The 12,117-nt window shown below is 37.5% G+C and overlaps 1 protein-coding gene across 2 annotated transcripts; it reads right to left on the reverse strand.

Moving 5' to 3' along the window:
* Nucleotides 1-306: 306 nt before the first annotated feature.
* On the reverse strand, nt 307-8,256 carry actr6 (actin related protein 6). 2 transcript variants are annotated; one of them, XM_028030852.1, is made up of 11 exons: nt 8,075-8,256; nt 7,179-7,296; nt 7,028-7,096; nt 6,807-6,930; nt 5,057-5,192; nt 4,910-4,966; nt 3,597-3,695; nt 3,429-3,507; nt 2,413-2,584; nt 996-1,134; nt 307-740 (listed from the first exon to the last, which is right to left on the reverse strand). In XM_028030852.1, the coding sequence occupies exons 1-11, from the start codon at nt 8,140-8,142 to the stop codon at nt 611-613; spliced, it is 1,191 nt and encodes a 396-aa protein (XP_027886653.1). In that variant the 5' UTR covers nt 8,143-8,256; the 3' UTR covers nt 307-610. The 2 variants fall into 2 exon arrangements, with proteins under 2 accessions (XP_027886653.1, XP_027886662.1); XM_028030861.1 differs by having other exon boundaries at nt 7,028-7,103; nt 8,075-8,254.
* Nucleotides 8,257-12,117: the final 3,861 nt, after the last annotated feature.

The raw sequence follows: 12,117 nt of genomic DNA on the forward strand, positions 1-12,117 counted from the left end.
ACCAAATCCTAAACGTAATTTTGCTGAGACGTAGCTTCAAACTATGACCAGACCGCCGTCATCGTCATTTGAGAAGAAATTACGACGTCTTTGTCGTTAGTGAACAATTACAAGATTCCCCAAAGGATAATTTAAATTCCAGGGTCAAGACTTTGTTTTTTTTTTTCTTTATTATTCAGAGATCTCACTGTTTGTCTTCCACATAAATCATAAAAAAGGAACCAAAGTTTTAAAAAACACTATCAGAGTCTGGATGACAGTAAGGATGTTTACCAAAAAAAAAAAAGTACATAAAACAACAAAGAGGAAGATTTACTGAAGTCTTTGTCAGGTAGAAAGCGTCCAAAAATCTAAATAAAACAGACGTCCTGTTGATTTGTGAAGCCACTTTATAACCCAAATCGTTGGTTAATACACTCAGCAGATAGCAGTACAAAATGGATTGAAAAAGGAAAACAGGAGTATTTTTTAATTAGTCAGTAAATAAAAACATTTTTGGAAATGTGTGCATCCGCCCCTCCTCTGATGCAGTGAAATGTGTTTGAAATCCGTCTGAAGATGGTTTCCGTTGCTGATCAGAGACGACCTCCGTCTGAAAATCCGTTTTTACTCAAATATCAAACTTCTCCTCACAGACGATGTGTCCGTTCTCTTCGTAGTCCTCCCGCATCACCACCATCTCGTCGTAGTCCGGACTGTGAGCCAGCAGCTTCCCTCCTTCCCAGGAATAACAGACGGGACTGGAGAACAGGAACAGAGTCACAGACTTTAGGATCAGAACCAAAGACGCTCAGCAGATGGTTCCTCTGCTACACGATTCACACTCTTGAGTTCCTCCACTTTTTTCCACTTTACCCCCAATTCCAACTCCAATCCAACCCTAATTTCTGTTTTGAACTTTGCACCTGGACCTTATTTGTTAGCATTTTAATGGCAGCTCAGCATTATAAGCATCGTTCTGTTCGGACCTTCTGGAAAACTCTGAGGCGTCTTACTTTTCAGGCAGGAACACGTTCACTGGCAGGTGGGCGGGGACAAGCGACCGAAGCTCCGCCTCCAAACGCTCTCTAAAACCAGGAAACAGTGAGTTTCCTCCGGTCAGGACGATGTTCTGGTAGAAGTGGGGGTGCATCTCTAACAAACAAAATCAATCAATCAAGTTTATCTGTACAGCACATTTCAGCAACACGGCAGTTCAAAATGCTTCACATCACAGGTGTCAAACTCCAGACCTCCAGGGCCGCAGTCCTGCAGTTCTTAGATGTGCCACAGGTACAAAACACTGGAATGAAATGGCTTAATTACCTCCTCCTTATGTAGATCAGTTCTCCAGAACCTTAATGACCTAATTATTCTATTCAGGTGTGCTGCAGCAGAGACATCTAAAAGTTGCAGGACAGCGGGCCTGGAGGTCTGGAGTTTGACACCCCTGCTTTACATCATAACCATCATCTAGTCAACATTTTTAAAGTCATCAATACAGATAACATATCGGTCAGCGTTCCAGTGATTATGCTTTTAAAACAACTCTAACCAGGTGGGATTTAAGTCTAGATTTAAAGGAACTCATTGTTTCGGCTGTTTTGCAGTTTTCTGGAGGTTTCTTCCAGATTTGTGGTGCATAGATGCTGAATGCTGCTTCTCTAGATCTGTGGTGTCCAAATGTGTGGTAAAATAGGTCAGAATCCCAAAGTGGAAAGTATTCAGTAGTCATATTGTTTTTCCAACTTAGAACATAAAATAATTTTCTTGTGAATTTTGCAATATTTTTTATGAAATAAAGTGTTTTTTTATCTTTGTTTTAATAAAAGGTGGAAAGTTTTTTTTAACTTTTTTGTAATTTTTTTTCTCACTTTTGTGGTCTAGAAAATCTTTTAGTTTATTTCCCAGCTACAAAAACGACAAATAATAAATCCTTCTATAAACCAGATCTAATGATGGATGAGCTCTGGTCTTTTTCTTATTAAGTCGCTGGATGTTTATAACTCTGCTTAATATCAAACTAAAATTAAAAGAAATATCTTTCCACACTTTCCATTAAAGAAAGTATTTTACCTCAGTTTAGTTTTGTCTGCTCTCTAGGGATTTGTTTTGTTTGTGGGTTAAAATTTACAAATATTTTATTGATATACTTTGTACCGTATTTTTTTATATATATTGCTAATAATCAATAAAAATACATTTGGCATTTAAATGTAGTTGTCAATGAAATTCTAAAAAATAATAAAAGAAAAGACCAAATTGGTAAGATTTTTGAACTGCAGTTGGGGGCCAAACAAAATTGTTCCAAGGGCCACAAATGGCCCCCAGGCCATCTTCATGTGACTCTGGAGGTTCACAGACACGTTTATGTTAAAGTTTAACTGGATTTGAATTTATTTTCAGATCTGACATCGAATTTGAACCACGAACCTTCTGGCAGCGACTGGACCGCGTCAGCGATGGTCTCCGGGATTCCCATCTCCTGGATACCGATGTCCGACGGATGGAAGAGCATCTCGGGGACCGCGAACCGCTCGTTGGCCAACTGCAGTGTCTGCTCGCCTGTCTTGTACTTTCCGCTGAAGACCATTTCCTCCCGCGGCTGCAGGGCGGAGAAAACGTGGAATCAGACCTGAACTGCTCTCACAGAAACATCAGAACTCCCCACAGAGAGAAAAGAACCAAAACCAACTGGTTTAAAGGAAAGACAGGTCCAAACATTTTGTTCTTGCTGTCAAAATACATTAGAAAATTTAAACATTTCTACATTTTAAAGCAGAGGAATCCTAAATTTTTAGATCAGCTCAAAGAGGATGAAAGTGTGGCAGTTTGCTGCCCTGAGTCAAAACAGAAATGTATGGAGCTAAATTGGGGCCATTAAGTTTGCTTAAATTTTTTTTTCTTTAAACTGAAAAATAAGTTTGAAACTGAAAAAAACTAAGTTCAAAACTACTTTTTAGAATCAAAGTTTTCTTCAGTTTCTAATATTTTCTCTGTTTTCTATGAAGACAAGGCTTCATAACTGACAAAAATATTTCCCGCTGTTGCTTTCAGGAACCGTGGGAACTGGAAATGTCTTTAAAACATTATCGATATTCTGTTCATGTGATAGGTTTTGAAAATTAAATGTAATAAAAACTGAATTAAAAAATTACTTTTTTAATCTTTTTTTTCAATTTCAAATTTTTTTTTCAGTTTTTAAATCTGAAACTGAAATTTTCAGTTTCAAAGTGATTTAAGTCATTTTTCAATTTTTTGGCCTCAGGCTTTCTAAATTCAGATATGAAATCATTTGTCTGACAACTGAAGCTTGGTTCCAACTGGTTCACCAACAGAGCAAAAAATCTACAACAAAATGACTAAAAAAAATTAATAAATCAAGTGAAAAAGGTCATTCTTATAAAATACTTTAAAAATATTAGGATGTTTCTGGAGATCAGTCTCACCTTGCAGAAACCTTTTTTGATGGCGCTGAAATCTGGAAGAACGTAATCCCTCATTACAGTGTTTTCTTCCCCTTTCATCCTGAAAAACAGAACAACAGAAAGTGAGACGGATCGAGACATTACGGGTTTGGTTCCAGTACAATGTGGAGCAGCATCGGTGTGCCTCACTGTGCGATCTCCATGTCCTTGTAGAACTGCTGAGAGACGTAGCAAACGTCTTCCTTCACCTGGTTGATCACATACGTTTCATCCATCACGTGTAACTGACTGCAAAATTAAGAGAACACACATGACTATGGAGATCATAGGGGCCGAAAAGTTAATTGATGGCCTAAATTTAGCTCCATACTATTGAGCTAATTTTAGTTCAATACAGAGGAGATAAATTTTAGTAATCTTTCTTTTTTAAACTGGAACAAAATGATATGAAATTGAAAAAATAGTTTGGAACTTAAAATAATTGACACAAAAAAAAATTCCAAACTTTTTTTCCCTCCATTTTCTTATTAGTCATTTTGACTGATCACATAAATGTAGAATGCTGATTATATTTTAAAGACATTTTCAGTTCCTATGGTTCCTGAATGCGACATCTGGGGATATTTTGTTGCGTTATGATTACTCATTAATTTTATCACTCCACACCAAAACAGAGCCACAAGTTTGAAACAGAAAACAACTCTTGAATTTCAAAAGTAGTTTTGAAGTTTTTTGTTTCTAAATTTTTTTTGTTTAAAAAAAAAAATGCAACAAACTTTACGGCACCAATTTGACTCCATACATTTTTGTTGTGTAATGTGTAATTTGACCAATTCTACAGTTCCACCCACTCCATCTCATCTGAGGTCCCTCCTCCAATCCAAATATGGAAAGATATTTGTAAATTAAGAACAAAATCTTGAATCTGAAAAGTACTTTTGGACATTTTTTTGTTTCAAAATTTTTCAGTTTCATACATTTGGTGCCAATCTAGTGCCATACTTTTTCTATTCTGTGTTATCATTTTTACAAACCAGTTCCACAGCAGTTTTGAACCTTTTCCAGGTTTTTTTAGTGTAAAAATATTTTTGCGATTTCAAATCCTTTTTTTTTTTACAGTTTAATTTTTTTCAGTGAAAATTTTTTTTCAATTTTATATCCTTTTATTTTAACCAACTTTATGGTGCCAATTTAGCTCCATTTTTTTGTCATTGCATGTTGTCATATTTCAAAACTAATTCCATGGTAGCTTTGAACTTTTTTTCAGTGCTTCTATGTAAAAGTAACTTTTCAGCTTCAGATCTTTTTTTGCAGTTTAGATTTTTTTCTCCACTTCAAATATATATATATATATATATATTCAACTTTATATCTTTTGTTTTCCAACCTCAAAAGTTATTTATTTATTTATTGTTTTTTACAGATTTCTGACCCCAATTTAGCTCCATACTTAACACTTAATCAACACAAAGAGTTGCTGCTGTAAGAATCCCTCTCCGTACCGATATGAGATTATCTCCTTCAAGTGATTTGTGAGCAGTTTCCCTCCCACATTGATCCTGAAAGGTGAAACAAAGAAACAAGCTCCTGTTAGCGCCCCCTGGTGCTGCTCTCTGTGTCATTTCCTCTAAAGGTTGCTGCTCTCTGACCTGCGGATGCCCTCCTTCAGCTTCTTACTGCGGCAGTAGGGGACAATGTGGGTGAAGGAGAATCCCGAGTCGACTACCAGGCAGCAGAGCTCCGATGGCTTAGTGGTGAAGTAGCGATGAGCGCCGAGCGACCCGGCTGGAGGACAGCAAGGAGTTTTTAGCCAAAATGTTACAAATACAAACCATAAAACAACTAAATTAGAAAGAATATGTAATTTTGATCACAACCATCAGAATAACAAGCTGCTAGGCTTTTTAACAAATACTTTTTCACTCTTACTTGAGTAATTTCTTGGACTTTTTTACTTTTACTTAAGTAAAAATACATTAAAGCAGTTCTACTCCTACTTAAGTGCAATTTTTGGGTACTCTACCCTCCACTGTTAATGATTAATCAATTACTAAATTAGTTGACGATCATTTCAATAATCGATTATAGCGACCGGCCTCCGCCTGAGACTCACCGTTAGGCCTGTCACGATAGCAAATTTTGCTCAACGATTAATTGTCTCAAAAATTATTGTGATAAACGATAATATTGTTTGAAGACCTTTTTACACTGATTTAATAGAAATTACGTAATAATGCATGTGATTTCCTGCCAAAGATAGATACACTTTATTTTCAAAAGAACATTAAACACTGGAACTGATAAACAAAATAAACAAAACAACCAAAAACAAAAGTAAAATGGATTCTCAGTCTCCATTAACAAAAAACGCACTTGAAGAAAAAACTAAACAACATAAAACCAAAGTGGAAATAAATACTGCATTCAACCAAAAGAGTGCAGATTATGAATTGTGTATACTATCTTGCCCTTCAGTAATAATTAGATTTAAATAGAGAAGATGGGCACATCGACTACCTGATGCAATAATTTACACTACACGATTTTTTGCTCCTATTTTTCCCCTTAAAACAATCTTAAAACGTTGGTCTTTCTAAGATTGTGTGGTGTGTTACGGTAGATCGTCGTTGCCGCTCCGATCTAAATTAGGGTTTTCCCTGACCGGGAGCTACTACACCTGTTGAATGTGACAGGTAGCCAATCAGAAAGCAGGATTCTCCTCAGTGTTTTCTGAGGGTAAATTATGGAGTGGAATCCCAAACAGCTGACACCCGAAGTCCAGCAAACATTGGAGATGATATGTGGAAACAACATTAATATTTATTCAACATGCAAAGAATATAAAAATGACAAGAGGAGGAGTTGGAGCCAAATTGCTACCGCAGTTGATAAACCCGGTGACTTTTCAGCTGTTCTTCGTTAACGTGACGTAAATAGATTATAATGATTTTCATTCAGTCAGGACTTTACGCTGACACTAGCCACATGCATTGCAGGTAGATTGTAGTAAAGCATTGATTAATGCCTGGTTTTAAAATTAGTTCACTGGACTTGTAGCCATTATTTTGTGCCCATTGTTGGACACCACATGGCAGGAATGAACCGATCGAACCGTTATACCTAGGATTTCTGTCCGCTAATGTGTGATCTGTCAGGTTTTGGAAATGGGCCGACAATCGGCCGACAGCTCCTGTGCGCTGGGCTTTACACTAAGTAAAATGAGGAAGGGGGGGGGTCAGTGGAGAGCACCGGAGTTGAGCCTTTTTTTCATTCGGTGTCATCAACAGAAAGAGAAAAAGGCCAGAAGAGACGATAATGCCGATAATTAAAATGACGTCGATAGTTTTAATTTATCGTACGATTAATTGATTTACCGTTTATCGCGACAGGCCTACTCACCGTTGATCCGCAGAGCCGACTGGAACTGGTATTCCTCAAACAGGATCTCGTTCATGGACTCCTGAATGGAGGAGAAGTTGAAGTACGGCTCTGTGATGATGATGCTCGTGTCTGGAAACTCCACCTGCTCAGAGAAAACACGCTCAGCTACAGCTTCTAAAAAACAGAAATCATTCAGAGGTTTTCTCTGTGTGGGTGAAAACAAAGCAGCATAAACAAACCTTAAACATCTCCTTTCCAAACAGGTGATCCCACACTTTCCTCTGGACATCCCAGTTGACCAAGTAACCCTGCAGACTCAGAGAACATATTACCTCCATTTTGTTATTTTTTTTTATGAGTAGCTGCAGATATTTTCAGATTTATGCTCACCTTCTGAAAGGGCAGGATGTAAAAGAGACCTGAGGGATCTTTGATCTCATCCAGCTGGTTGGCTGTGAAAGTTTTTAATCTGGACGTCTTCGAGCGAAACTGACAGTTTGGGATTACGCTGAGAGGAAAGGAAAGAAGTCAGGATTATAACTGCTACATGAAACAAACATCCTTTTTATTACTTAGAAATCTGATGAAGCAAAGATCACAAGCAGGGTTTATCAGGGCCGCATGCTTGAGTTACTTTTATTCAATATGTAAAGTTCAGGTAATGAAGTAGAATCTCACCATACCTATGTTGATGATTGACATCTTTTTAGATCTGTGTCACCACATGACCAGATATTCCTCCAGATTAATTCTTAATTCAGTTTTAATTCAATTCCATTTATTTAGGTAGCACCAACTGACAACAAACGTACTGTACAGAAAAATCATTTCAATTGAATTGATCCTAGTTAACAAACAGGACAGCATGCTCTTGTTAGTTGAGTTTAGGTCTGGGCTTTGTTTAGGTCTGGGCTTTGACTAGGCCCTTCTAACGCATGAACCGTTCCATGGCAGCTCTGAATGGATGTTCAGGGCTGTTCTCTAAAAAACTGAATGAAACTGACTTGAATTTGTTTTTATTTTCATTCATTTACCCAAGGCTAAAATTACGATTCGGACATTCTCAGAAGTAGTTGAACTTAACATTTCAACTACTTAACATTTGATTAATGATTATTGTACATAAGGATTTTCGATCTGTTTAAAAACATCGTAAAGCGCTGGGCAGACACGTTTATTCAATAACGGAGTATAATAATAATTTCCTGCATTTTATACCGCCATATTCACTTATTACAGGTTACACTCGCCCATAGGGAATGTTTTGTTTGTAGCCGTGTGCTCACCTGACTTTGTCCTGACTGTAACCGATCTTCGCCCAGTAAGCTCCGTTATCCAGAACCAGCGTAGCCATCCCGGAGCCTTTGATTCAATAAATCATCACTTTATTTTTATTTATCCCCCAATTTACTAACCGCGACGCATTTTGGGATCTCCGCTAAAAAACAAGTCCGGAAGGAAACACGACTCTCTGTTGGTTCCACTTCTCTATTTTTCTGCAGCATGATCTTTTTTTCCCCACCGGAGGCGCAAATGGTTGAGGCACTCGATTCATTGCCTAAGTTACATTAATAAATGTTACTTAGGCATTATTTGTTTTTTTTATTTATTTTTACCTTGCTTGAATATGATTGACCCTGGACAAATTGTTCTGTGTTGCCCCGAAATTCCATCTCGGGGCAACACAGAACCTAATGGTCTATCTCAACAATAAGTGTAATAATAATAATCACCAAAACAAAACACGGGAAATATTAGGGTCAGCTAAATTGTTGTTGCGGGACCTAAATAGGACCCCACGAACTGACTCTGTTGTCATGGTTACCTAGAGACGGACACTACGCAGCCGCAGTGAGCTGCTATCAACCCGCGTCTTTTTAAAATGGCCATCCGATAAAACACCGTCCTTAAAGTAAAACCTCTGGCAAAAATACAGACGGTGGTGGGAAAACACAGGCTAAACAACCACAGTGAAGTTTAATAGGGACATTAAAATAAATGTGTCGGTGACATTCAGTGGGTTTGATATCAGACAGAATGGATCAGGAGAGGAACCGCAGACCCGTCAGAACCTAAAGAACCAGACATCAGTCTTTTCATCCCTCAATCATTTCCTGAGACCGTAAAATTATATAGATGGCCATTTAAAGAACAAATCATACAAATAAATTAATAGTAAATAAATAAATGTTGAGAAGAGAACATTAAAAACGTTTGTTAGGATTGTGTAGGAAAAACGTTGATATCTTTTATAAATACAGCGTTTTGTAGTCAATATTATTTCACCATTTTATTCATGTGGGTTGCCAGTTTGGATCAGGCTTCCTATCAAGCTATAAGAATGATAGAAAACATGCTAACAAAAAGCCTCAGACCTGCAGCCCACAGGCGGTTTGAGACACAGGCTAACAGAAGAGGCTCTTTGGCTCACTGGTACAAGTTTATGTCCGGGGTTGGGGGATGGGGATGAGATGTTCGCATCCACCTGTCAAGGGCATGACTTTTTTTTTTTAATCACTCCGCAAGAGGTCTTTTTGTGGGCTCTAGTGTCCTTTTTCAAAGTAGGCTGACAGGAAAGGGGGGAAGATATGCGGTAAACGTCGTCGGGTCCGGGAGAGACAGCCGCGTCGAGGCTACGTTGCCTCTGAATGTGGGTCTACATGCTCAAGATTGTTGTTTTGCTCCATGCTAAAAAGCCTGTGCACTCATGGCAGACTCAGTTGTGGTGAACCAGTTATAACACAGCAGAAAACACAAACATGATTGACAACACTAAAACCCTCCTCCTGGCTCTGATTGGTTGTTTCTAACCGGGAGCTGTGAATTTCTGTAGATGCCAGGTGGACCACAAGGAGGCAGCAAAGGAGCTGTGACACTATGGTGACAGTTTTAACAATAAGTAAATACTTTTGGTCCACTTTATTTTGCTTTTCTTGTCTGCTGGGCAGAACACTGGCTGTCCAGTAGATGGCAGTGTATCAGACATAGGAGCTTGTCTTAAGTCAGTAATTAAGTCCTGACATAACTAATATAGATTAGTTATGTCCAATAATTATTTACTTAAAACAACTTCCTGTAATCTTGCTGAAAACTTATGTGTAAGTTAGTTTTGTTTTATTCAAGTGCACTAAGATATTTTCACAAGTAACAAGACAAAAATACATGGTAAGCTTCTTTTTCAGTTGCTACACACAAGGAAACCTGTCTTATTGGCAAATTTGAAAAAAACTAAAATTATATCAGTGTGTGTTTTGTCTGATGCAAGTGTAGTGGGTTGAGAAAAAACAAAAAAAAAAAAAAAACAACCAATTTTTTCAATCAGAGTTGGTCTTGTCTTTTGTCTTTGTTTCTTTCTTATGTATATAGACGTGTTTGTTGTGAGCATGTATCTTCTTGCCAGTGGGGGCGCTCTCGTGCCGCTGTGGGTCTAACGAGAACGAGTTTCCTGGCTCTGCGCATGCGCGGCTCAGAATAAACGAGCTCTGCCAGAGTAACTTTTGAGCTCGCTTACTCTGTGATCCACAGGTAGGATGAAAGGCAGCTTGCATAAGCCATTTAAAATGTTTTGTACATACATAAAGATTAGTTTTGGAGTCTATTGTATAACTTAGACGTGTAATTTGCACAGTTTTATATTACCGTTTATCTGTGTCAGCATATAGCTTGCCTTTCGTTGTTGGAGCCTTGGGAGTTTGACATTTATTTATATCGCTTGATCAGTCAACATGGTGTTTATATTTGGGTAGCATTATAATATTTTTATTTCTCATAAAAGTGTATTTATTTGTCTCTTGATCTCCTTTGTAGCCGCTGTGACGGTTGCAACCGACAACGTTAAAACAGTTGTAACTGACAAACGTTGGTGTTTGCTGTGTGTTGTAGATGGAGTGTTTTGTTCAGTTTGGTTATGTTAATTTAGTTAATATTTTTTTGCTATTATCCTATTTGAGGATTTAATTTAATTTTATTTCTTTGTGGAATCTCCGGATGTTGTTGACTGAATTTGAATTGTATTGTAATTGTATTTATTTAATTCAGAATAAACAAGCTCTGCCAGAGTAACTTTGTTTCAACTCGCTTCCTCTGTGATCCACAGATATTGGTCGCACAGGATTCATGTGCCTGTGCACCACTTGGTACTGGCTCAGATTCCCCTACGTCTGGTGCCAGTAACACAAGAATAAATATAATAGGATTTATTTTCTTTTCACTTCTTATTTAGGAAATATTTTTGTGCTGTTGCAATAGCAGCATCCATTTTAATTCACAGCTGCTATGGCCGCCGAAGCAGGTGTTAATCACAGCAGGCCAACTCACCCAAAGCCTCGAGTGGCTGGAACTCATTAGAAAAAGCTGACCGTGTTTTGGTGCTGCCATAGTTTGTTCATCCAGAGACCCAATGTGAGACGTTCCTCGGGGCGGAGAGAGGTTAATCAGAGGTTAATCGGTGTAAATCGGCAGTAGCCATGTTTGGAGGCATTTTATGTAGTTTCTACAAGTGTGTGTCCATAATACAATATATTTTGTGTTTTAGAAAGATAATTTGTGTATTTTGTAACTCTGAACATTTTTTGTTTTCTCACTTTGTAAAAGCTATGGTTAAACTAAGCTAAGTTTTCGGTTAAACTAGTGATTTTTATCATGTTGCTATCTTTCACTTTAATTAACATTACAAGTAACTGAAACACAAGACTGGAGTAATGGGAAGAATGTTACCCAATATGGCTTAGGCCTAGTAAAGCCTTTTGGGTCTACAAGACAAGAATGTGACTATATGTTATGTAGCCTGCTAATATGATGTATACTTTGGATTGTAATTTGTATTATGTTTGTTTACTTTGTTTTGTAGAACCACACACACACTCAAACCCTCCTAAATCTACCAAAATTTACCTAAATCTGCCAATTAAAGAACCAGACAATGTTCTGTCCTTGTCACTTTGGTCATTAAATTTCAATGACAATTTTATTTATTCTTAATAGGAAATGTTAAGCACAAAGTATTTTTCTTATAATTTTAATTTAATCGTGAGCAGAGCTATAGACTTCTATAGACATTTTTGACTCAAACTCATGTATTTGTTTTATTTTAGAACATTTATGATTTTTTTTCTAGCAACTTTTGGACTTTTCAAATTCAGCGATTTTGAAAAGTCATGTTTTGTTTTCTTGCATCCTGCATCCAGGCACTGTGGCATTTTGATTCACCTTAGTTTCTTCTCTTATTTTGAAAAACTGAAGGCATGTGGAGACAGATTTGTTAGCACACCTGGTGAAGATGTGTAAAAAGCCATTTTATGTGTTGGAATCATTCAGTCGTTTATTGCAG

The sequence above is a fragment of the Xiphophorus couchianus genome, chromosome 2 (genome assembly GCF_001444195.1).
Source record: "Xiphophorus couchianus chromosome 2, X_couchianus-1.0, whole genome shotgun sequence".
Classification (NCBI taxonomy): domain Eukaryota; kingdom Metazoa; phylum Chordata; class Actinopteri; order Cyprinodontiformes; family Poeciliidae; genus Xiphophorus; species Xiphophorus couchianus.